General features: G+C 34.8%; 1 protein-coding gene across 2 annotated transcripts in view; it reads left to right on the plus strand.

The window, feature by feature from the left end:
* LOC106674414 (pyrokinin-1 receptor-like) overlaps positions 1–27,714 on the plus strand; it is a 113,545-nt gene that overhangs the window by 81,295 nt on the left and 4,536 nt on the right. For both annotated transcript variants that reach the window (XM_014407108.2, XM_024228573.1), the window contains exons 3-4: positions 23,062–23,275; positions 26,710–26,974. In XM_014407108.2, the coding sequence (XP_014262594.1) occupies positions 23,062–23,275; positions 26,710–26,974 (479 nt within the window). The remainder of the gene's footprint in view (positions 1–23,061; positions 23,276–26,709; positions 26,975–27,714) is intronic.

A 27,714-nucleotide genomic window follows, 5' to 3' on the forward strand; every position in this document is an offset into this window, starting at 1 on the left:
CCTTCAAATTCTGTCCACGATAAAAGCCCATCGTGGAATTGTGAAAATAGCATTACAATCTGAATTTCCTAACAGTGTTGTATGCATAATGTAAGCAAATAGGAGCAGATTATGAAGGAAAATCAATCCTGTCACGTTTCTGTTGCCGATAACTCTCTTTAACCAAAGAGGAAAATGAAGAATGTTAGAATAACCTCGAGGCCTTAACGAATAAACGCTGTAAATATGTAATTTTAAAACTTTATTTTGTTTAACGAAAATATAAATATTTAAAATAAATAATGAACACAACGCTTAAGGAAAAAGAACATGGTCTTTTTTGGTTTTTCACAAGTCGTGGAAAGTCAAACTAAACTAAGTGAAAAGAAAAACTATTTGCCTTCCACATAATTAAATACTTCAAATATTAAATCAGGTTCATATTTAGATAGCTCTCAAAATACCACATAATAATATTCAAAAATTATAAACAACCAATATAATCACAAAACGAACAATAGCCACCACTATAAACTAACACACGATTAAAGACAACATAAATTCTAAAAACACCGGACAAAATGAGATAATAGTGTGGCCATACATTACTGCAGGGAACATTTTCAATATGTTAAAACAACACCTCTTCCAATTAGCTGCGGTGAAACTAATACGATAGCCGTTTCGAACTGAAAATAAAGCTTCGCCCATCTTGATTACAAAGCTTTTTGGTAGTTTATTGATTGCAGTCTATTATTAAATGTTTAAAATAAAATGTATATTCTGCTTAGTGTGGGAATTTCCTCAATAATATTTTTTTTACAGAATTTTATCTAAGAGATTTTATGAAGCCCCAGATGCCAGTAGATTTTATGAAAAAAGCCCATTTGTAAGTATGTCGGGTTCGGCAGCTGGATTCGAACCCGGAACCTTTACCTTCCAGAGATGAGCACCGAGCCACCGCCTGAACCGTGGGGCTACCGAAGCCCTGTTATCTCAATAATTTGTAATTAAATTGGATGTGATGATTGTGTGATCATATTACTCCTCCCCTCCCCCAAAAAGATTTATAAAACAATTACTAATTTTTCTTAAAATAAATAAGAATATCTTAATTATAAATAAAAATAATAATAAAAAATTTCACTTTTTAAAAATATTTAAAAAATAAATAGTTACAATCGATCAAAATTTCTCGAAAAATATTTTTTTCTACGTGTGTGTGGTGATTAGTGACCGTTAGTCGATAATTATTCAGAAATCGTGAGATGCGGTCTGGTGAGATTTCTGAATAATTATATTTTTCTACATTTCTAAAACTAGCCAATTATGGAGAACTTTCATGGTGCATGGGTGATTCTATACTTCCAATTTAATTTTCTATTCTCATATTGTAATGTTTGAATTTTCCTTCAATTGGTAATTCCATTATTATTGAATTTTATTAGATCAATTTTAGGTCATTTGAGAAAAGAGGTAAATAATAGAATTTTGTTATTCGAAATGGTACCCACTTAACTCACATTAGTTGAAAAGTTCCATAACTTAATCGTACTTAGATAATTTTATTGGTCGCTCAAATCTTTGTTAGATTCGAGAAAAATTTCTTCGCTTTGCAAATCTGCGAGTGCTCTTACTAGACCCAGCTGGGTGATATTTGAGAAGATCAAAACCTTTTTTATTATATGATGGTCCATTTTGTTTAATTCAAAATCTATAAATGGTAAGGAGTTAGTAACTTGTCTTGTAATATCAAGACGAAGTCATATAAGGGTTCTAACTTTTGCTGTGAACCGCTAGGATTAAATCTATACCATGAAAAGTGGGTTTTCTTACAAGACTAATAAGCACTTTCCGGGGTGCTTCCTCGCAAACTTCTTGCTGAAGATTAGCTAGACCTTATACGGGTTTGTGCCTCATATTCACACAGGATATGTTCCAATGGCTATGATTTCTCATGATAAATTCAGCATTTTTCTATCACTGCTTTTCCCATCTTCTTTAGGTGGTTTAAGAGGGCAGTGGTAGATAGTATGGTTTATAATTTTCATGAAATCTTCTTTTTTGATAGTTATGAATCTCTTAGCTTGCATTGAGTTCTGCTGTATATACAATTTATATACATACAACTTTAGCACACTCCTTGATGTGCCTAGTTGTGTTTCGGGTATTGTGCCCTATTGTGAGAGGCTGCCTCTTCTTTGGCTATTAGGGCAGCCTGTTTGTAACCTTCACTCCTTCACGTGAACCAAACTCAAGGTAATCTTATTGTTTTTTGCTAGGACCATTAGCCATTTTAAGCATTTCCAGACTAGTTTGGAGCTAAAACCTACGCATTTAGTGCCTTTATATCTGTCTGAAGGTCCGAAAATAAAATCCGATCTCCTTTCATTTTCTTTTTTTATTCAACTCCTGTTCCCAGAGTTGGATTGCATAGATATCAGCTTGGAACTATTGCAAGAGTTTTAGTGTAATTCGGCCCATTTACCCCTTGTTCCTTTCACTGTTCTTCCTTGATAGTGTACCATATTACGGCCCTTTCCTGAAACTTAGGCTTGCCTTTCTTTCAAATATCTCTCTCTCTGTTTTTGGCCACCATATGAGGGCTTCGTCCCTGAACAGGGATGTGACCGTTGTTGTACAAACCGAATAAGCCATAGCTGGGGTCTATTCCACAGTTTTGCTCTATAATTTGTTCCAATGTTTAATAGTGCCAAGACCTGATGCCTATATGATTTCTCACTTGAGCCTTTGGTCAAGGGCTATATCTAGGTACTTTGAAAAAAATTATGGCTTCATATTTTAGCTTGACTGTTTTTAGCTTCCGTCATGTGAAGGGTATGAATATGTTTTCTTAGGGTTGATATTTAAACTCATATTTTCACACCATCTTTCTATAATGTTTAGAAGTTCAGTCTGCTTCCGATTCAGCGATCATCAAATTTTCCATTTACGATTGTTACGAGATAATATGTGTAACCTATAGTATAGTACCCTAAGCTGCTAAGCTCTGTGATTAGGTCATCTTCTACTAGCAACCATAGACGTGGCAATAGTCCCCTCCTTAAGAACATCCTTTGGTAGAGACAATTTGTATACTGATGACCAAGTTCAGTTTCTATTATTCCAATTCTTAGGATTGCTAATATCCAGCAGTTACTCGGGAGGTCTATACCCTGTTTATCAAGATTGATCATCATTTTTGTTCTATGTAAGATATTGTGACTTTGTGCTTTTAGTCAATTTGAGGTACGTCTTGATTAATTTTTTCCATTATTTTGGGTTTATTTTATGTTTTTTTTTAAATTTCAGTTTCTGTTTCAACCTACTGTTTCACCAAAAGCCACCTTTTTTCGTATTTTTTAAAAATACATTAACATACCAACACTTATGTATTGGGTTGTCCGGAAAATAATGCAGGATTTTGGTATTAAACAAAAAAAAAGAAACTAGTTACTTTAAAGCAATGTTCTTTAATCAAAATAATTTCNCTACTTAAAAATGCTGTAATTTTACTTTACCCTCCTTTACAATTCTGTCCTTAGAAAAACATACTTCCCATCCCAATGGAAGTTTTCTCTTATCCGAGGTCACGATAGCTCAGGTGGTAGAGCAGTAGCGTATCAAGCCGAAGATCGTAGGTTCGAATCCCGCTCGTGCCATTGACTTTTTTTATATAAAGTTCAACATAAATTTATTTTCTATTTCCATTCCTTTCATTCTCATAACTGTCTTTTTCTCTCTATAATCTTCCAGTGCTAACTGACAGAAGGCGTTTTTTGATCTATTATTTCTTTATCAACAAGGCCTAGCATCTCTCCTAAATGAAACATAACATTAGCCATCTACCCTTAAAGAAAGCTCCTGGTTTTGACCTGATCACCGCAAAAATCCTTCGACATCTACTTAAAAATGCTGTAATTTTACTTTACCCTCCTTTACAATTCTGTCCTTAGAAAAACATACTTCCCATCCCAATGGAAGTTTTCTCTTATCCGAGGNAATCCTGTAAACGTAAACAGAATATTTTATATAGATTTTTTTTAATGAAAACTTAAAATCCTGCATTATTTTCCGGACAACCCAATAGTTAAAACGTGTCTACTGTAAATTTAGTCTGCCAAACTGGAAAGATATGTAGGATCGTGCTTCCGTTGTAACATTGTGGTATTCCAAGTAAGGAACGAGAATTCATTATTGATCTTGTTGTAATAAACTTCAAAATCAATAGACTTACAATCTAGTGCAATCTCGTAGGGCATAACTCAAGTTCTACCAAGTGCACAGCATAATTTTTCGGTTGCAAGCTCTTTAAGGTTGATAAATTTTCATAAAAATATTGATTAAAAATTTATTCGATTTTTGAAGGCAAGTCGTTTTGTATTGAACGGAATTTTTGTCTTAAAGATCTTACAAATCATACAGATTTTTTGTACATACGGGATGATTATTGTCTAAGACCAACATATAATCTCTAGCTTGAAAGTTATCAATTATTGTAAATGAAACGATTGAGAAATTTAACAGGATTATAAGGCTAACAGGATATAGGCTTAGTCTCTTAGCTAAGATTTTTGTTTCAATTGTTTCAAATGTTTAAAATATAAGTTTTGATTCTTATAATCTTTTTTAATTATAATATTACTAGGCGTCGCTTCAAAAATTCTTGTTAAATTTCATGTAAATTTGTCAATAAGTCTTAAAAGCTAAAACCTCTCTTTAGCAGTAATCTATTGATGAACTTCATGTGTCAAATTCATTATTTAAACTTAAATGTAGCTAAATGCTAAACAATTTCCTTTGATCTTTCTTCCAACACCATTCTATATAATTATTCTCTCAATAATTCTACACTAAACAGAGTATCCTGTGTCAAAGACTTGGGTATCTTGTTTATAGCAAGTTGGAATTTAAATATCATATTATCAGTGTTAATAAAAAAAAGCTCTTAAAATTCTGGGTTTTGTAATAAGAGGTACTCGTAATTTCCATAATCCCAATTCATCATTGAAATTGTACAAAACTCTCTTTCGTCCTTTCCTTGAATGGTGTATGAAATACACACTTTTCTTCTCGTTTTCAAATTTTGATATAAATTCACTAATTTCGTGGTCCGCTTGACCAATTAATATACTACAATTATTTAAGGGTTTTAGTTGAGATAAAAAAGTCAATGGCACGAGCGGGATTCGAACCCACGATCTTCGGCTTGATACGCCGCTGCTCTACCACCTGAGCTATCGTGACCTCGATCCANACTTAAAAATGCTGTAATTTTACTTTACCCTCCTTTACAATTCTGTCCTTAGAAAAACATACTTCCCATCCCAATGGAAGTTTTCTCTTATCCGAATGATTCCAATGCCTAAAGAAGCACATAACCGTCCACCAGCAACTTAGTCTGTTGCAAATCGGCAAAATCCTCGAAAAACTCTAGCTTAAACACATTCTCCCCATCCTTCATTCTTATAACGTTATCCCTGGCCACCAATTTGGGTTCAGACGTTCTCAGTCAACTGTTCAGGAGTGCCGTCGTGTTATAGACATCATCGCTACCGGTCCTGAGCAAAAGGAGTGCGCTCCTATGTATTCCTAGATGTGAAGAAAGCCTTCGATCGGGTATGGCACTCAGATACTTTCAAGTCATCAGTGGCCAATCTCTATAAGCCGGGTATCGCACAGATGCATAAGTACCTTAGGACCCATCCTCTACACTGTTTATAACGCAGACATTCCTACTTTTCTAGAAACGATCCTTACTACCTATGCGGATGAACCGCCATCCTTTGTCACCCTGTAATTTCAACCAGACCCCTACAAAGACATGTCACATCCCTTGAGCAGTGGTTAAAACAGTGGAAAATGACAATAAACGTGCAAAAATGTAAACATCGTTTTCACCCTTCGGAGAATAACCCGTGCTCCCATCTGTTATAAAGCATCCCTCTCCCACCAGCTAATGTAGTTCAGACAAATGACTTACATGGGACCCTCTCACGGGACTCAAAAGGCAAGAGCTAAACAGACGATGCAGACTCAAGAGATTGCTGAATAAACGGACAAAACTGACTTTACAAACTAAACAATTCATTCATATAAATATTTTGAGATTCATTTGGACGTACGGCATCAAACTTTGGCGTTCAACAAAACGGTCTCCAACCTATCCGATCCCTACAATCAAAAACACTTCGATATTGTCTATGCTCCTTTTTATTTGTTGAAGTCGAGAAGAGAGGTCAATAATAAGGTAGTTTAGAAAAACACCTTTTTCATTTTTTTGCCGATGTTTCGACCTCCATTCGGGGCATCTTCATGGCCTCAGTAAATTACAAAACATATGTCGGTTGGAAAAAATACAAATTAAGATGTAAATATCTATTTTGAACCAAGATGCTATTCTTGTGGTGCATATTGGTTTTGTGTGAAAGTGTTGTGAAACGTGAATTTGTATTCTGTTGTTTTTATAGGATTGTGATCATAGGCGATTTTATTTAACTCAAAGGAAGTCGAGAATGGGGATTTTCTGGATTGGATTTGTGAATCGGCAATCAACATTGGAAAAGAAGTTAATTATTAAGGACGATAATGAAGGAAAGGGAAAAATAAAATTAAGGTTTAATAATTTATTTGCTTTATGATGTTGGCGTAGCTACGGCTGAGTTTGCACGTACCTGTGCTGTAATTAATGCTGTGTGTGTTTCCGTTAACGTAAACCATTTCTAGAAAGTTGCGTTTGTATTTGTTTTTTTCCGGGTTTATTATTTGTGTTTTCTCGAAATCAAAGTTGGGTTGTTTTCCAAAGTGGTGTGTGGCTAATACTGTGGGATTGGTTCTAAACTTCATTCTTGACCGCTCCTCACGACTAAAAAAGTATGAAACAACTGGTCAATAAGAAACGAACACTCTTTTTAATGTATTCAATCTTAACATTCACAATGACCTTAATATCCAATATGTACTTGAAGCAGTGAAAAACCGCTACAAGAAGTTTCACAATTATCCAGTCACACAAACCCTCGTGTCAGAAACCTTTCATCCCACACCCTTCCAAACAATCCTCCCCGACGGCTGAAGCGTCAATGGCCTCGAGACCTCTGACAGTGACAGTGAATAACACCAAAAACAAAACGAAAAAAAAAACAGAACATAGAAAAAGGATACATTAGTAGTCAATGTAAGCATTTCCATTTCCTGTTTTTTTTTCGTTTTGTTTTGATTTACGCTGTACCATGCTATCAAATTTACTTAAGCTCAACAATTGTCGCAGGTGTAAATAACTAAAGAAAAAAATTATTTCTTAAAAATAAAATGAATGAGCGACTAAATTGTGCTGACCTCATGCATCACTTTCACTGTCGCAATACATGCTACCAGGCATTCATCTATGTTTAGTGTACCCTTTTATAAAACAAAATATATATTTTTGTCCAAATATTGATTTATCCCACCTAAATGTTAATATATTTAAACATAAATTACAGACAATAATTTTATAGATGTTTTGAAATAAATATAGTTATATTATATAAAATATAACTATTCTATTCTATAAAATCTTACAATATAAATATATAGATGTTATGTAAAATGATAAATAGTTTATTGTTTATTATTATTATTAATGTTTGTTGTTGTTTTGTTCTTGTTATTTTATCACTTTTGTTTATCTGCTGCTTAAATTGATTATAACCTCGCGATTTAAATCTTTGTAAAAGAATCTTTGATCTTTGATGAGTATTATATTATAAATAAATAAACGTATGCACTTATTTTATTTAAATAAATAAAATGTTTAAAACACGACGTTATTGTAGATTTCTTTAGTTGTTCAAAATGACATCAAACTTACCCAATTAAAAGATTTTTTAGTCAAGATATGTATAAGACAATATGAAAAGAAGATTCTAAGAATATATAAAATATTGCTGAATGATAGGATTGCCTTAATAATCGGAAAGGAATAACTGCGTCCGTATAAATTTTTCGAAGGCCTTGGCTATAGTGAATTTTTTCTCCTCTGCCCAACTGCGGAGTGCGACAACTCTTAATTTATGCGGAATTTGGTGAGGTTTTTGCATTTTAATGCCTCATTGACTGCTAAATAGGAAGGATCAAATAATTGTTGGCCGTGGCAAGACTTATGGCCAAGCTTAGAGTCGTTTCCATCAATAAGTTGATTTTGAAATTGCTTAAAGTGTGAAGCAATCGTCTCTATTTTGAAAACATAAATACAACGGTCAGATTCGACTGCCCATATAGCATTAATATAATTCGACATTTGAAAATATTGACTAATATTGGGACATTTATTAATTATCAGCTTAGATTTCTTCAAAGACAATTTTATGATCGCTAAAAGAAACCCATTACTATTATTAGTTTAACGTTAAAGAAAATAGTATTACTAATTTATTATTAAAAGAGGGTAAAAATAAATTTATTATGTACTGTCCTATTTAGGAGGAGATTCCTGCCATATTTCGTCCAATTTCGTTATGCTTCAAATAAAAAAAGGCTTTCAGTTTTTCAGTGAAAAAATTCCCATAATGATGCATGGACTCTCAAAATTTTCCCTAAGTAGTTTTTTATGTGACTGAATAAGAAAGTGTGCACATTAATATTTCAAATTAGTTAATTTGAAAGGCATTTGTTATGTTAACCAACTTAAAAAAGTGTACAAATGTATTTTTAAACTTATTATACGATTTGCCTTCCTATATACTCTACTTAAGTGTAAATTAAGTAAAAACAGATATGCAGAAACAATTTAATATTAACAATCAATGCTGCCTTATAAGAGAACAAAAATAAAAATATTCCATTCTCAGATTTATTAATAACTAGGCTCAATAGGCGCGTGGATGGCCGCAACGGTTATACGTTGACCAGGGGCTCATCAGTGCAAAGTAAAGGTCACGGGTTCGAATCCGGCGTCCTATAAGTACAAATGGACTTTTTTTTTTTCAAAAACACGTTGGTGTGACCTCTGCTGTTGCGAACCCCCCCCCCCCCAGAGGGAAAATAATGAATAGCGTTTACGTATATTCCAGAACTTACCCAAAAATTATTGAATGTTATTAAAAAATAAAACAATACTAACAATAGGGGGCGTCGGTGCCCGCAACGGTTTAGGCGTTGACACGGCGCTCATCACTTTAAGGTAAAGGTCCCGGGTTCGAATCCAGCGGCCCTGCATTTGAACCCGACATACTTACAAATGGGCCTTTTTTTCAAAAACACCGGCACCCTGAGGGTTCATATAACCTTTGCTGTTGGGAACCCTCGAAAAAAAAAATACTAACGATATTTATCTTTACAATACGCTTATTAAAAATGTTTGTCGCAGGAACCAGTTATAAAAGAAAACACGGAAAAAGTATACGATTTCTAATAATGGGAAAGAATAGAACAGTAACTAGCCTTTCACAATAATAATAGAAACAAAAAAATATAATTGTTGAACCAAAAATCATTACAAAGAGAAAATCAAATCGAAATAATAATTATGACTAATGTTTTCGAGTTTAACTTTTTTCTGTATTTATTAATTTCGTTATATTTACTTGTTTTTAATATTTTCTAGCTATTGAAGTGTTGCCTGATAAGTTACTTATTCGAAAGAAATCTTGATATCATGTTGTTACGTCAAATGTTGAGAATTATGATATCAATTGTGGAGCCGCTTAGTAAGATTGTATGTAACTGCGAACAGGTATACTATTGTTGCTAGTTGTTAATTTTATATTTTATTGACGTTATTGTGTAATCAGGAATGATGAGGGAACGGACAGAAGTCTCGAAATGCAAAACCAAAAATAAAAGGTAGTTAAAAAGGTTAGCGCAGTTCCATTTATTCAAGAAACCTGAAAAAAGAAATATAACTAAGTAAAGAATAAAATAAATTTTAAAAAATAACCCTCAGGTCCCATATGTTTTCGATTTTATGAGATCCCTACATTTATAAATGGCTGTAAATGCAAATTCAATTGGCTGATCGAACAAAATTTGCCGGTGGACCTGATTTAGAGATGCAGCCTCTAAACAGATAAACCTTTCATTGGAAAAATAGGGACACTCACAAAAAAAATATAAAAATAAATTTAAGGCGCTATCGTTGTCAATTTACAACGCAATCAATTTACCTAGATACCGGTCGGCTATTTGGGACTTAACATGGACAAAGGACCTACTTGAAACCCCCACACTCAACTTAAAAGAATAGTGAATAATGAAATAAAGCACTCAAAATATTACTAGACAAGAAATCACATCTCTCAGTACAAAACAAACACCTCATCTACACATCACTAGTTACAATCTTAATATACGGAATCTAATTGTGAGGTTTAACTAAGCGTTCCAACTTCAAAGAATCCAGTCACTCCAGTTCAAAATCCTTTGAACCATTGTCCAAGTTGCTTCGTATTCAATCTTACTTTACACACAGAACTTCAAATCCCATTTAAAAATAATTAAAATTCTGGTGGTGATCTGTCTTTTGTCCTGCCATCTACCGATACCCAGAAGCGAGTCCACTGATGGCAGTGATGTGATCGTACGTTGTCGCTAATAGTATTTATTGTCAAAAAGCGTCACATCGATAAATATGCAGAAAAATTATACAATTTTCCCAACATTTTTATCAAAAATATTCTATTTGATACAATTATACAACAATATTTTTGTTAACAGTAAAAATTGTAATACTAAGCAAGTGTTATTTGCTGAGTGTTATTAAATCCTACCAGTTTAAACATTTAAGTATATGAGGGATTAGATTTATTTTTTAATTAATATTTCAGTCGACTCATTACGGTATGGTCCCAAAGGCTTTTCAGCTTTTAATCAAACAATCTTCACAGTTGAAACTTTCCCAGTTGAAAAGTGTTTTATTCAAAAACGTCTCTCATGTGGACGGATTATTTTATATCAAAGCTTTTACTCGACTTTAGGCTTTCTGAGCGTACTTCGACTAAGCCCTTTTTGCAAACATTACAAAACTTTTCTGAAACACCTCAACATTAATATTGACTTCTTACGCTTGTCTAGCCGTTCTTACCGTTAATAGAAAATAAAATATCTTTAGACGAATCTGGATTTATTTCATTTATCCCTCGTCACTTATGAATCGACTTTGAAACACGCAAAAATAAAGTGTTTTGAGAGAAATATAATTATTTCTAAAGTATTTAATAGGCAAACAAAAATGGAAAAAGCGTATCGATTATCAATATTACGTTTTATGAAAGCTTACCATTTTCGATAAATGTGTACGTATAAAATCTTCAGAGCAAAAATTGTATGACATTAACTGTTTTTATAGGCAGTTACAAAAGTCCTTATACGTAAATATCTTTTTTAATTTCTGATTAAGTATTTAGACATTTAAATGCACACTTCTTGCAGCTCTGAGAGCTCTCTTTCTCTCACTTTTGGGATTCCTTCGTTTATAAATCTGTAACATCAGCTGAATATCTTCCCACCACGTAATAGTATTTTAGCCCTGGTAGAAAAACAATACCTCTAGGCCATTTGTGTACTCCATCCAGCCAACACTAACCACCCTTTCTTATGTAAATAATTTAATTTAAATCAAAAGTCTGTTGAAAATCTCATCTTCTCTCAACTATCCCCCTATTGCATTTATAAAATCTCCAACTATAAATAAACTTTTTTTTAAAATCTTTTTTATTATTATTTTTTTACAACTACATTCATTAGATGCAGTAAATAAAACAAATACTGTATAATGTTAACAATAGAATGAAAACGTGAACAGCAACCACCCAGTGATGGTCTTCAACATGATGAGTGGTATGTGCTGCTTCCATCCGAATTTCAAGTAGTGAGGTTGTCACGGGGCCACCGAAGTTTCAGTATCCTATGAGGATTATTAGGTAATGTAGTAGAAGGCGGGTTTTTGAAGAAAGTGTTCGGATCGTGGGATAATTCGGAATGGAACTATTTGTAGCAGGATTGGGCAATATGAGCAACAAGAGGAACATTTAGGTCGATATGGATGGTGATTGGAAGCATAGAAGAGCATTGACTATTGTTCTGAGGATTTTAGATTGGATTCGGTTAAGGTTGGAAATTTTAACAGTCCCGTAGAGTTCAAGTCCGTTAAGTCCAATTGAGGGACAGGAGGGCAATGTAAAGTTTTATTTTGTTTGTCAGTGAGAGTTTAGATCGCCTGCCGAGTAGTTTTAACATGATAAATCGTACGTTAAAGCCTGTTTAGGGATGGTTAGAATTACAGCCTGTGCGTTTGGGACGTGAATGGGGTTCCAAGTCAGTTGGTTGTCCAGGTAGTATCCGAGGTATCGTGCATGGTTTGCAACAAGGATTATATACAGGGTGTCTTTTTTAGATGGCCAGGCTGAATTCTCTTGAACCAATGACGCTATCCAAACAACAAAAAATACTTGTATAATATTTTTCAGTTGTTTCAAATTTTTACTTTTTTGGAGGAAAATTATAAAGGATACCTCAGGCTACCTCAAAATTGTTAAATACGACCCTATACATCATGACACATCATTTTAAAGGAATTTTGACGCTGAAAACAATGGTGCAATCGAATTTTAAATTGGTCAAAAAATACAAAGTTATGGCAAAAAGTTTGGGGAAAAAACAGTTATTTGGTTTACTATTTATTAATCACATTTCATGTTCGAACTGCCTGCCTTACGTAAAGATGCAAAAATTTGCTCTTTTTAACCACTCTCACCGGTGCTCGGAGTGATAAAGTCACGGGAGATGGATCGACAAGCATTTTCTATCCTTGCCGCAGTTCTTCACCTGAGTGTTGTGTTATGATTGGGGGTAGACATTGTTTTTTTTAAATGGCCCCATAAAAAATAGTAGAGTCAAATCCGGTGACCGAGGAGGCCAACAGATCGGGCCATGAGCCATGAGGTCCTATCCACCTATTCAAATAACGTCTCACCACCAAACTGGAGAATCATTCTTTATTGGTGGTGCAGAGGAACATCAAATAGTGTTGATAAAACCTCCCTCAAAAAATTGAGGCATGGAGGGAGCTCCTTTTAAATTATTTTCGTAGTAATAAGGCCCAATTAATTTATTTCTGGGAAGTTCACACCAAACGTTGATATGTGAACCACCTGATGATGACAATAGTAAGAAATTCTTCGATTTCCTCTGCCCACGTTCGAAAATTCGAACGTTTTTGTATGCCATTAGACTTTAGATGTGAACTTGTATTCATCAGTCCACGAATGGAAGAACGTTTTCTTCAGCCGCCCAAATCAGATTTTAGACGCCTATCATAATCAGAGTCCTGAAGTCCTTGGTCAAGAGGAGAGCAATAGGGATTAAAATTGTAAGTCCGGAGTGTAACTCTAATTTTATTTTTTGAAAAACCTAAAGGTGAAGGAAAAAACCTCGAAGGGAGGAAGTCGGTTTTCGCGAATATACACTAAAATATTCAGCTCACTGTCAAAATTTTGCTGCCGGTTTCTTTTTGCCATAAATTTGTACTTTTTGACCAATTTAAATCCGATTGCACCATTGTTTTCAGCGTGAAATATGCTTTAAAATGATGTGTCAGGATGTATAGGGTCGTATTTGAAATTTTGGAGTTGAACTGGGCCTGAGTGTCCTGTATATTTTTTCCCAAAAAAAGATAAAAATGTGAAACTATACTAAAAAATATTACACAAGTTTGTTTGTTTTTGTTGTTGTTTTTTTGTTTTTTCGGCCATCTAAAAAGGACAACCTGCATATCTACTAAAAAAATTAATAAACCCACCATCTCCACCAATCCCCTTTTTTCTTACAATTTGGTACAGGCGTTCAGTTTTTACAATTAACCTTTGTTAAATTGTGTGCTTATGGGGTTTTTAGTGTTACTTGTATCCGATAATTTTGCCTGAGTTAAATGCGATGTTGGTCGGGGGCATTGTTTTTGCAAAATGGCTTGATTTTTGTTAACCAACGATCGTTACTTTGCTCTCGAAACTGCATAACCTGTCTGTTCACAGTAAAGATAAAAATGCAAACACCCAAGCATGCCTTTTCTTACCTCCCCAGCGAACCTCCGTTTGGGCAACTACACCGGGTTGTATCCAATGGTTAAGAAATTTACCAAGCGAGAAAAAAAGCGAAAGAAACCCCGCTAGCTAGTTATTCACTATCTATGGGCGATGACACACGGAGCGGTTTTGACCGAAGCGTTTACCGCGAGAAAAATCGAGGCGGTGAGTCGTTCATTGTTGTTGCATTTAACCTGACAGACGTAGCGGTCGTAACCGCCTGTCGGTTTTCAAACCGAGTCGGTCGGTGGCGGAGACGACCCAACGCGTCGGTTTTGAAAACGCCAGGCGGTGAGTGGTACCCAAGTATTGCATCAGCCCTGACACACGTGGCGTTTATTTGAGCTGTTTTTCTTGTTTGTTCCCCACTTTCTTGAGGGGTTGTTCGTTTGTCAATCTTCTAATTTACTTTTATGATGCAAAAAATAGACGTGGAGAAAAAAATTTGTAATGCGGCATTTTATTTTACTATGTAACTCGTCAAAACTGCCCATTTACAACCTGGTAATGTTAAAACATTCTTCAGGGTGTTTCCTCATCTCTGAAAACAAATTCTTAAAATGCCCTCTTTCGCTTCTCTTCTCGAAAATTGGATGAACCCACATTCTCCTGNCTATCTTTTGAATTGGCGTTTTTTATTGTCTTAAACGCTTTAACAAGCGCATTTTAGCTTATATTAGGTAAAAACCTTGAAAGTTTATAAAGACATGAGGTGCACATAGTGCAAAAAATTAAACATAAGACGCCAAGTACATTGAGTTTTTTGTCGTTTTATCTGCACAGACTGAAAATAAATAATAGCTTCAGTCTCATTATAAGGGGGTTGGTGGAACTTGTCAAGTAGTTGTTTTGTTTCTATTAGATGACATACGCTGCTAAAAGTTTGTTATATGGTTTTGCAAAAGGTCTATTTACTCTGAGTATATTACATGTATACTTATTACTAAATTAAATTTGAAATGATAAGAAATGAATGGATTTAAATCAATCCGTAATATTGCGATAATTGCACACGTTGACCACGGAAAAACTAAAAATTTTTAAATCCACTTCTCGTCACTCGTAATTTGTTCCATAACCAGTCGACTTTTGGACGTTGGTGTAAACGTTTTCAAAAGTTGTTTGGTGTCACATATTGTTTGGTATGGGTCTCTAGTCATTCATGGGGTTGTAACCTTCGCCTTAAATTCCAGTAATTTTAAAATGTAACTAGCCTCTACTAAGGCCGAGAAAGCACGAGTCATGTGGATTCAGGATCATATATTCGAGAAGAATTTTATAAACAACCCACGGGCGACTTGATCTTGGTTCATAGGTTTTTGAAACTCATGAACCAGAGTGCGATGGATAACTGATTCTAGTAATATGGTACGGATTTCTTGGCCACCAATGCGCTTAGTTCCAGTTTTTTATTTCCATTAATATCTCAAAAATATACGAATCTTAATTTTTTCTTCTAACATTGCTGTTGTGTTTTGAAAATATGAATGACCCCATAAAGCCAGATCACTGTATATTTTTACATAAATGGTACAAACAAAAACATTCTCACAGCAATTAATATTTGAGTACAATGTAAGGAATTGAGTTCATACACAAGTTCTTTTGTAACAACGTTTACAATGAAATTGCAATTTAAATTCATATAGAAGATCTAACGACCGATGCTTGGCAGGACCATCACTTTTTCGAGGAGTATGGTAGATCAAACTCTCAAAAACATGTATTAAGGAAAAATCAAGATTTCAAGCAATAGAAAAGAATTAATTGGTGATTATCACAGAATATTTTATTACATGAAAAAATGAATGCTACAGATAAAAATTAAAATTATCGAGATTTCTTTAAATATTTATCAGACAATTATAACATAGGTAGAAAAAAACATATCTACCATCGTCTCAAATAAGTTGGCCTTTGTATGAGTAGAACACTAAGGTACTTAATTTACAATTAACGATGGCGTGTAACAAGGCATGATGCTCCAATTTCTTCATACGAAACGTAAATGTCAACGAAGCTCTTGCCAAGAGGTACTCTTTATGGACAAGAAAATCTCTTTTAATTAATAATTTGGCATTACCAAATCTTCAATAAATTTCAGATTTTACTGAATGCGAGTAAGAATGCAACATGTTAAATTTCAATGAAATTTAGCATCCTTTACATCCGCTATGCTGTTCTTTAATTGTCACATAGGTTCACGTTAAAATATTCAGCGTAATGAAATTTGAAACATTTGTATTCTGTTTCATCAACAGATCTGCAAATATGTGTTAATGAATTACCAAGATGACGCTCCTTCGTTAACGAGTCGACAACAAATTACACAAATCTAGATTCTCTCGTCAAACTTTCATTCCAAGGTCTCATTGCGATAAAAAAAACTTATTTCCCCTCCGTCCTCCACAATACCGAGTTTTTTACGCCCGAAGATATCGTAAAGTTGGTAACAGATGATCAAAATAAATCAAAGAGAGATTTGAAATCATTTTCAAAACGTACAAGGCGTGATTGAAAGAAGGGGAAAAAATCTCGTTCCCCCAGTCAAAACCGTGTCCAGGACGGAAAAGGAGACACTCGCTGTATTTGGAGAATCGGCATTCTCACTGTATGGTAAGTGTGACCTTGTTCTCTCCTACATGTGCAGCGTTGGCAAACAGCTTTCATCGTCCGCCAGCTGGCCAAATCCAGACTTTGAACAAACAATCAGCCCTTACTGTCATACTCAGGTTCCATTCGCCTCTTATTTGCCCTTATATCATCTCTATGCCCTCGGTCTGACGAATGGAAACAACAGAATAAACACAACTGAGTTACCTCCAACCCAACCCTAATAAACCAATTCCTATGTCCGCTTCGTGAATAAGGTCAACTCTTCGTTAAGTACGTACATAATCCGATAACAAAGCTTATTATACCAGTCTTGAGTTGTTGTTCCAATCGTTTTTAAGAAAGAAGTTTATATAAAACAAAACATGAGGTTTAAATCTCCTCAAACTAACTACAAAAATGAATAATATATCCTAATTACAGAATAGAATAATTTCATTGTCCTATTGTAGATTGTATGTAGACAAAAAAACCGGGTGAATTGGTTCGAGTGAGATACATATGGCAGCTTGCTAGAACATGTCCAGCTTAGATTCTTTGAGTTTATGAAATGTGACAGAAGCTGAACTGTAATAACATGGTTAATTAACAAGTCAGAAGCTGAATTTATAATATTAAGAAAAAAATGTAATTCTGATGACAAATGTGACAAAAAGAAGTGACATTCCTGTATCATATTATTAATTCTGTGTTATACTAAGCAAGAAAAATGTCTTTTAACCAAGAAGTCTTAAAGATTTTTCAACGGTGTCATAATAATCTACGGCCAAAATGTCATGCCATAGTTGATTTTATTTTTACACGTCTGGTACAAGAAGAGACATCACTTCATATAAATGAGAAAAATGTTATTTTTAAGTTCAAGCCGAGCTGTGAAAAGTCCTATTTGATTATTTAATGTCAAAGGTAATGCAAACGATTTCCAATTTCAACAAATAACAAGAACAATCCTTATAACAGTTATCGCAATATAATATGAATGACCGCCCAATAAATTTCGACTTATGACACAGACCGTAATAATGAATCCCTTATGAAAAATGGATTGCCCAATTAGGAGTACCATTTCAGTCCAATGGAAAACCCATCCGAGTTAAAGAATTTCTGAAAGAGGGCCTATGCTGTCTTGCCGATATTTCATGAAACAATGAACAAAGAAAAATCTTATTTTAAGCACCGTGCTCTTAAAGTTGGTTCAAGTTGACATAGATTTTGGCTGCCCTTGGCGTAGATAAGTGGAGTGGACAAGCGATAATATATTATCGGCCTTCACATGTGCTTTTGTCCATTTTAGATAATGTCCACGGTAACGCTGTTCTTTTATGTATTCTTGTTGTCTTATAATCATCAATCCATCAATTGAACGACAAAACAAATACTTTAAAATTTATCTTTACTATTAGTAAAGATGCATTACAATTTCCAATATCTTGCTATACGGTTATCAAAAAACGTAATGCACATAATTTCAAACCTGCTTTAAAAACTAGCAAAAACAATACAAATATTTTTCAAAAGGTCAAACCATGCCTGCTCGTTTTAGACATTTGTTTGATAGCTATATTCAATATTTCTTATAAGTTCACTAATTTCGTGGTCCGCTTGACCAATTAATATATTACGATTAATTAAGGTTTCTAGTTGAGATAAAAAAGTCAATGGCACGAGCGGGATTCGAACCCACGATCTTCGGCTAGATACGCCGATGCTCTACCACTTGAGCTATCGTGACCTCGACCCACTCGGACACTAACTTCCCATCTCAACCCCACCTTTTGAATTTTCCCTCCTTTTTGCCATTTTTCATTTTCCTTTTTGCCATTTCTTATAGGATTGATATTTTGTCCACCTTAAACCACTAATTAATGAAAGCCTTTAATTGCATACGGTGGTGAGTTTATCTTTGTACAGACACTTTAATGTAATTAGTCTTTTTTTTTTACCCTCAGAATATCTTTTTACTTCAAGGTACACAAAAATATTTACTCCTCATTAATAATTCGGCCCAAGGTGAAACCTTAACTTAACAGAATAAATAAAGTAATTGTCTGAAATTTTACATATCAACAAAAACCTTCCTAAATATAAAATTACGGATTTTTTCTTTAAATTTGTATTTGCATCAACGAGAACCTAACGATTCTGCACGGTGAACCTTACTTTAAATACAAATTTTAAATTAAATTAATTAAAGATAAAATAAACAATTAACTATAAATAAAGAGGAAAGTTTATGGGCTGACAAACAGCTGTGGTCATCGACGGCCCTCTGCGTGTTTTCCTTCTTTTTCTCTTCTTTCGCGCATGTTTTAAACAGCAGCATTTGAGCGTCTCGATCCGGTTACTGACTTTCTGATTTCAAATATATACTATGTTGATATCCTAGACTGCTAGTCTCTCGTTTGAACCTAGGTTGTCAAATACAGAATAGAAACAAAACATACAATACATATATATACATCACCACAAACATAGATGTCTGGTCACATTCACACCCCAGAATACTCGATATTCCTCGGGGCGGGGTTATAAGCAACCCCTTTCTTTCACGCTAATAAATTATTTTTACTCTCCTGACGTCATAAACTCACCCCAGAGTACTCGATATTCCTTGGGGCGGGGTTATATGCAACCTCTTCCTTTCACGCTAATAAATTATTTTTACTCTCCAGACGTCACACACTCACCGCAGATTACTCGACATTCCTCGGGGCGGGGTTAAATCACTCCTTCCTTTCATGCTAATAAATTACATTCATTCCAATAAATTAACATAAAGTCAGACACAGACACAACACAAACACACATAACAAAACTATATACATTTAAAAATTCCTATTGCCCTGAGGTACTTGAACAGCGATCTGTGCCCGCTGCCGTGCCCCAAGACTGCGCACAGATCCGATGATATGCCAAAATATTGTCTAATTACATCAAGCCTTCTACAATTGAAGAGGTGCTGGACCGTTATTCTATCCTTACGCGTCGCTTTCCAGCCAGAAGGTGCCCATGCGTTATTCTTGTATGACCTATGCATTATGTACAATGAAGTTACAAAACTTCACTTCATAATACGCCAAAATCAGAGGGGGCGTCGGTGGCTGTAACGGTTTAGGCGTCGACACGGCGCTCATCGCTGTAAGGTGAAGGTCCCGGGTTCGAATCCAGCGGCCCTGCATTCGAACCGACATACTTACAAATTGGCTTTTTTTTCAAAACATCTGCACCTGAAGGTCTATATGGCCTCTGCTGTTGCGAATCTCAAATTAAAAAGGTGCGGTTGAGATGGGAAGTTGGTGTCCGAGTGGATCGAGGTCATGATAACTCAAGTGGTAGAGCGGTGGCGATCAAGCCGAAGAGCGTGTGTTCGAATCCCGCTCGTGCCATTGACTTTTTTATCTCAACTAAAAACCTTAATTAATTGTAATGTTTATTATTTTACATAATTTATAATTGTTCATGCATTCATCCTCTCAAGTTCGCTTTTTGCTCACTGCTCAAGAAAATGTAGAGTAATCCTAACCGCGACCAGGAAAGCTTTTTTTGCCAAATAATTGTGTGGATTTGAAATAAAAATTATTTTTAAAAAGATTTTGTTTAATTTTCACAATATATTAAATTTAATTTTAGGATTATACAATATTATGAGGTTAAATATTCAATTAGGCTTTATTCATATTAAACTATTTTACAAAGGAAAATTGTGTTCCATTTTGTATTGATACATGTTCAAGTTATGAGGAAATTCCAACAGGGAGGATTGGCACTCAGTTGATTAGTTATGTTTTAGTGGCACGAAGTGAAAAAGTCATACAAATAAAAATTAAAAACACAAACAAAAGGAGACGTTATAGAAGATAACTTATCGATAGTAGAGTTCCTCAATGCTTAATAAAAAAAAATAATAATAATGAAGCTTTAGAAAAAGTGTAGAATGTTTCTACACTTTAGTTTAGAATATTTTTAAATCCACTGGAAATGGATATCAATTTAGTAACAAAATAACCGTTTGTAGTAACTTAGAAGATTATGAAATTAAACAGAACCAAATTGCCGCTGCTTTATCTACAATTAAAATTGATATGACTAAAAAATCAAAATCACCCTGCCCCCAGGGGTGATAACGAAGAAATAGACAAACTTCTTGACGATTTTTACTAAGAATTTCCAGAACTGAGAAAGGAAAATCTTGTAAATTCAATTTTAGATTCAGCGGATAGAGAAATTTTATACCGCCCTAGCGCTACTGAAAATGATCCGGTATTCGAGTACATTGATCACGGCAACTTACGTAAAGACCGTCTCACTATTGGCGAAAATTCACAACAAACAAGACCTTCAAATTCAGATGGACACAATTGTCTTGTCAATCCTAATTATTGAAGGCCCTGTAAATCACTGTACAAATCAAATTCAAAAAGTAACACGTTTTAGGAATATATTATTCCACAAATAAAATATGGACTTTACTTTGATATGAAATTTAAGAACAATTCACAAGAGTAATGTTGAAAATGTTCAAAAATTTAGATATTCGTTGATGTGATGGAAGAAATTATTATTACAAATTAATATTTAAGGGTGTATACAAATTAATAATATTTTTTATAATTTTTATAATAATTATTTTTTAATTTTAATATTTAAGGGTATACACAAAATAATATTTAAGTGAGTGATTGTATGCTTTCTTGACTATTGAACCCAAAATGGCGTAGATTTTGTGAACTCCCCTTACTTATAAAGATTCTTAACTTATTTTTTACGTTTTAAACAGTCTTTTGAATTGATTAAAGTTACATTTCTGCCCTCTCTTCCTAGAATCTTCCTAGAAATTAAAACTTTTTCTACACCTTGAAAACTGTTAACTAAATTTAGTTCAGTCAAGTGGTTTCAAAACAAGATATTCGGAAACTATATGGTTTTGAAAAGGCAGTCAAAACTACTTTTAATTTTTATAAAATAAAGAAAATTTATTAGAAATATTTTCCATCACAATCTATACATCTTTGCCACCGTGTAATAGTCTTACTTATTTCATTGACATAAAAATCTTTATTTCGATTCACAATAAAGTCTTGGAAAGCGTTTTTGTCTTCACTGCATTTTCTAAAAACTGTATCCTTCAAGAAGTGATCAAGGAAGAAGCCTGAAGAATGAGAAGTCTGTAGGCGAAGGTCGGGTGAATAAGGAAGGTGTAGTAAGGTTTCATATCCTATGTTCTTCAGTTTCCGCACGGTTGGCATTGCGACACGTGGCCTGACGTTATCGCGAAGAAAAATCGGCCCCTTACGGTTTACCAATGCTGGACAAAGACGTTTCAGTTTCCCGTGCATTTTGTCAATTTCTTGGCAATATTTCCCTGTTGTGATAGTTTCATCAACATTCAGGAAATTAAAGTGAACAGCAGTACACCACCAAAAGTCACCATTTGTACACCTTTTTTGGGTACAGATTTGGTTTCGGGACGTATTATGGCGCTTCATCCTTGTCCAACCACTTACCTAAACGCCTCCTGTTATCGTACAGAATCCATTTATCATCTCACGTGATGAATCATCGAGAAATGGATCATTTTGGTGGGGCAACAGAAGAGACGTGCAAATTTCAAAGCGTCCGTATCTTTGGGCTTCGGTTAGTTCGTGCGGTACCCACTTGTCGAGCATCTTTACCAATTTGGTTCAGATGGCGAACAACGGTTGAGTGGTCAACACTAAGCTCTTCCGCAATTCCCAGGTTATGTTACGTGAATTTTCTTCAATTAAGTTTTGAATTGGTCGACGCTCATAACCCTGTCTTCGAGATCGAAATCTCTGAAACCATCTCTGCACTGTGCATTCGCTGATGCTTCCCCCCCAAACTGTATTGATAATACACGTGTTTCGGGGGGCGTCGGTGGCCGCAAGGTTTAGTCTTTGACACAGCGCTCATCACTGTAAGGTAAAGGTCCCGGGTTCGAATCCAGCGGCCCTGCATTCGAACCCGACATACTTACAAATGTTTTTTTTTTTTTTTCAAAAACACCGGCACCTGAGGGTTTATATGACCTCTGATGTTGCGAACCCTCTTAAAAAAATAATAAATAAAATACTCTAAATAGGCTCCCACTCCGCCCAAGTTTAAATTCGTAAAGAAATGTGAAGAAAATCTAGTTTGGACATATTTAATTTTGCAGGCCCTCACACTTATAAAATTCCATATAAACTAAAATGTTTTGTAAAAAAGGTAACAGTTAAAATTATTTATTAAATCCATAAATTAGATCTGAAGATTTAGCTTTATTTACATTACAAGCACGCGCGAAAATAAAACAAATTTTCGAAACCTGTATTAATTTTGTACCAACTCAATACTATTAACAAAAATCATTGTATTTAAATTGTGTAACAACTTTGTTTTTCCTTTTCAGATCGTATGTCTTCGGTGAGGCTTTTTGCGTTTTGACAGGGTTCATGGCAGAGACGTGCGCCAACGCTACGGTTCTGACAATAACAGCATTTACCATCGAGCGCTACATAGCGATTTGCCATCCATTCTTGTCACACTCCGTCTCCAAACTTTCCAGGGCGGTCAAGTTTGTCATATTGATATGGATATTCGCTCTCATCCTGGCTATTCCGCAGGTATGTTCACACTACCGATTTGATTCATATTAATCAACGCGGTTGTCCGTTGATCTGTGTAAATATACCTTTTTTCCGACGATAGGTTTAAACGCTTATTAAGATTGTAATATTGGTAAATTCCAATTTACCCTTCATTAATCCAACTTTACGTATTATTCTATTTCTTGAATATTCCTTGCAAACTCAAATAAATTTAGATTTACCAGATTGACCTTCTCATTCAATATCTTCGTCCTTTCTCTGGGCAGTCAACGGAGTGATAATTTTTGGGATCGATTTCCTCATGTACAGAAAGACTGTAGAATTGAATAGAAACAAGGTAAACGTTATCACCAAAGTACACTATTTCTCGTGGTCCGCTTGACCAATTAATATCATTCAATTATTTAAGGTTTTAAGTTGAGATAAAAAATTGGTCAAGCGGAGCACGAAAAATAGTGAATTTAATGAATTAAAATGAAGTATGTGTGGTGATCAGTGACCGTTAATCGATAATTATTCAGAAATCGTGAGATGCGGTCTGGTGTGATGTAGGTTTCAGAAAAACGTTTTCTTTATCGTGCCTTCGTCGGCTCTTTTCACCTCAAAGAAGCCGACGCCTTATACAAAAATGTCTTTTCTATGCCGACTTCCTTCCCCACCCTTCAAAATCCAACATATATAAAAATAAAACAGCAAAATCTCACTGGCACTCATAACACGACACGCAAAAATGGCACAATTACACAGAAGACAAACACTTTGAGTGAGTAGAAATACTTTGATTGAATATAAAAAATATATTTTGCATTGTATAAATTCACTTTTCCAAATTCTAAATGTATTTGTTAAATGTAAACAATGTTTTTAAATCCCAGGCCCTGAAGATGATCTCAATAAAGATCGAAACGTTGACACGATAAAAAAAATGTTTTTCTGACACCTACATCACACCAGACCGCATCTCACGATTTCTGAATAAATATCGATTAACGGTCACTAATCACCACACACTTGTAGAGTTCATTTGTGGCGTGCCCTCCTAGTTCGAAGGCTAGCGAATCAGCTTTAGGATGAACCTCAGAGAGCCTTATTAATATTCGTTGTGCAAAGTTTCATTTAAGCAAAAATATGACGAACTCATTAGACTATATGAAAAATATTTGTATACATTGTTTAAAACACATTTCTCTCGTCCGATAACTTCAAAATAGCTTTCAAAAATTATAAAACAATTCAAACACTTTTTTCCAAAATTAAAGAATCTCACGATTTCTAAATAAAGAACTCTGCAAGGTGCGTTCTAATAATCTGTGTACACTTTGGCACTCACCATTTGCAGTTTATTTAGAAAATTATTCAGATATCGTGAGATGCGGTCGGGAGTGATGTAGGTTTCAGAAAAACATTTTCTTTATCGTGCCAACGTTTCGATCTTTTTTGAGATCATCTTCAGGGCTCAAAGTGTTTGTCTTCTGAGACTCTCAACACGACACACAAGGATGGCACAATTACACAGAAGACAAACACTTTGAACCCTGAAGATGATCTCAATAAAAGATCGAAACGTTGGCACGATAAAGAAAATGTTTTTCTGAAACCTACATCACTCCCGACCGCATCTCACGATATCTGAATAATTATCGATTAACGGTCACTAATTTCTACACATTTATTTAGAAAGCTGGTTACTGCATCAATTTTCAACACACCGAACGGCCAACCATCTTTCAATGTTTGTTTGGAAACCTGCATGTTCACCATAATTGAAATTTGCACAAGGAATACCATAAGATTCAATATTCGCTGGCATTCGAATTAGGAGAGCACGTCAGATAACTCCTCAAGTAGAACTTAGTTCGAGAAGTTTACAAGTTATCTTTTGATGTCATGTCAGCGTTAATTACTGAAATTTTTGTTTTATAGTATGCATCACACTCTGCCCTCCACCAACTGATATCTGATCAGCTACAAGAAAGTGTTTATTATTGGTTGACCAAGATTCTACATAATTGGATAAATGATAAAGCAGTAGTCAGCATATTTTTACACTTTTGTGTAAAACAACAATCATCACGATCGTAGCTTCTTTACGTGCCGGGTTTGGGTGGGCACTTTTTGCGTGTATTTGATAAAAATTGCCGTCAAGAGTACAATTTTCGACAAACAGGACAGCCAATCACCCTTCAATGTTTGTTTTATAAGCCTGCACCATTAAAGCAAATCAGCAATGGAAAATGTGGTGGGTTTTTTCAAGGAGTAGCCTAATGTACAAAATTGAAATGTTAATAAACAAGGGTATTTTTCATTTTTCTTCGTTTCATTCTCTATCAATCACTTTCACCCTTCGTCTACCATGGATAAGGAAATCAGAAATAGTTTAGTTCAGTACAGTACACACAGTAGTAGAAATTTTTGTTGTTTTATCCACGACTTGATATCCTATTGTCAATAAATCGTCATAAATCGTCCGATGAGAACTCCTTTCCTCCAGCAATTTATTTTTATTCTATGGCTATGTCAGCTTTAGAGTAAAAATATATTTCGGTATCTGTCATTTTTCACAATTTGCTTTCATAATTCATCTGGTTGGTCATATTTGTTCATTATGTGAAACTCATGTTCAAAACCGGAGCCACCGGTTGAGTCGTGAATATGACGTGAAGTGTTTTCATTATCAATTTGCAGCGGAGCTCAGCCTGCTACCAGTTGAAAAACGAGGACGTATCGAAAAAAATTACCCTTTCTTATTTCGAACGTGCTGAAATTTTACGCGTTCCGTGGGATTGCCATTCTGAAATTCATTTATTTCATAACGACTAGTTTCTTAAGTAAAGCTTTCAGAAAGAGAATTTTCTTTTTTTTTCATTTAAACAATTTTCGTATCTCAAATTGTTAACTCTTTGTTGTGTGTGCCTCATTGGATAAAAGAAATTCGTGTAATTTTAACAGGTTACAGAAAAAAAGCTTATATGTGTAATCAAAATGATTTATTCATACAATAAAATCATGGTAATAATCAACTGAAATGAAGTTTTCAAAAGTTTTCTCGACAGAAGTTGAGAATGCGAGACGAGATTTTGAAAGGGGTTTTCCAGTTTTGTTTTTGTTTCTAAAAACCTAGGTCCGTGGAACATGTAATTTGTAACCTACTGAAAGAACTTCTAAGTTAGACTTCAACAATTTAGTAGTTTCACCAAAGATGTACAGAAGAACTTCGGACCTAAGTAGATTTGTACAATGTAGATAAATGAACTTGAGTTAAGTTTAATTTTGCTGAGCGAAGGTAGAATGGATACATCCTTTTCAAAAATCTTAAGACTGTGATTCTTGCTTTATTTTCAATCTACCTCTCGTTGGAAAATTGTTACCTTTTCGGATGGAAAAGTTTTAGTAGATTATTTTTCTTGTTTACTTTTACTTATGGCGAAAATGGTTTGATTTTTTTTCAGGCGATTCAATTTGGAGTAGTTAACAATGTGAACACCGACAGGAACGGCACTGCTATCTCTAGCTATGCCGAATGCACGATGAAAGGGAAGAAAGCTTGGGTCGAACACGCCTTCAGGATCTCCACATGTGTGTTCTTCATATTCCCGATGACGGTCATCACCTGCCTTTACGTACTCATCGGGCTCAAACTTCGCAAGTCGAAGGCTATCAAAAGGCCGGCTCTGGAACCGCTGAGAGGCCAGAACCACGTCATACGATTACTTGGTAAATAAAAAAATTAAGAAAATTGGTAATGAAACTTTCTTAAAACACAAACAAATATACACCTTTGTAAACTTACAAAATGTTCGACACGCAAGGCCTAACAATCATTCACGGTAATAAATACATTCACACAAGACAAATTCCTACGAGCCGTGCACAGTTCAATTGGTAAGCCACCATGGTATGTCAATACATATCTCGGTGTTTCACTCACACAACACACAACAAACATTTAGTAAAATAAAGAAATTTTCTATTTCGGGCAGGATCTGTGACTATCAGGCTACCTGTCCACAGACACGTAACTGCACAATCCTTCGATCCAGTTATAAATCTTGTTCAGCTTTTCTGGGATCAGCTTGTCTAGAAAATCACTATTTCGCACCAATAAATAAGACCTCAGTAGGTCACAAATTAATTTCTTGTAGTATCTTGTAGCAGGTTAGTTGGTCGACATTGAACCATAGCGGCCATCTCCGCGGTCGTTCGGAAAACGTAAGATGGTGAGTTAACTACGAATATTCTTTCTGATTTTTTTTTTTTTTTATCTCGTGGTGTAACTGTTGATTTATGTCCTTTAACCTTTCGATCATGGTAGTCCAACGGTTTCCTAAATATATTCTTTGTATCATTTTTTGCCGCATGGCAACCGCTCAGGCACCTTTGTGCCGTACTCATTTGGTCTAATAAAATATTTATATGTTAATTAAATGAGGTCCTTTTTGTATTGTAAACGCTCA

Source organism: Cimex lectularius, unplaced genomic scaffold (genome assembly GCF_000648675.2).
Source record: "Cimex lectularius strain Harlan isolate CLEC.00 unplaced genomic scaffold, Clec_2.1 scaffold305, whole genome shotgun sequence".
NCBI lineage: Eukaryota > Metazoa > Arthropoda > Insecta > Hemiptera > Cimicidae > Cimex > Cimex lectularius.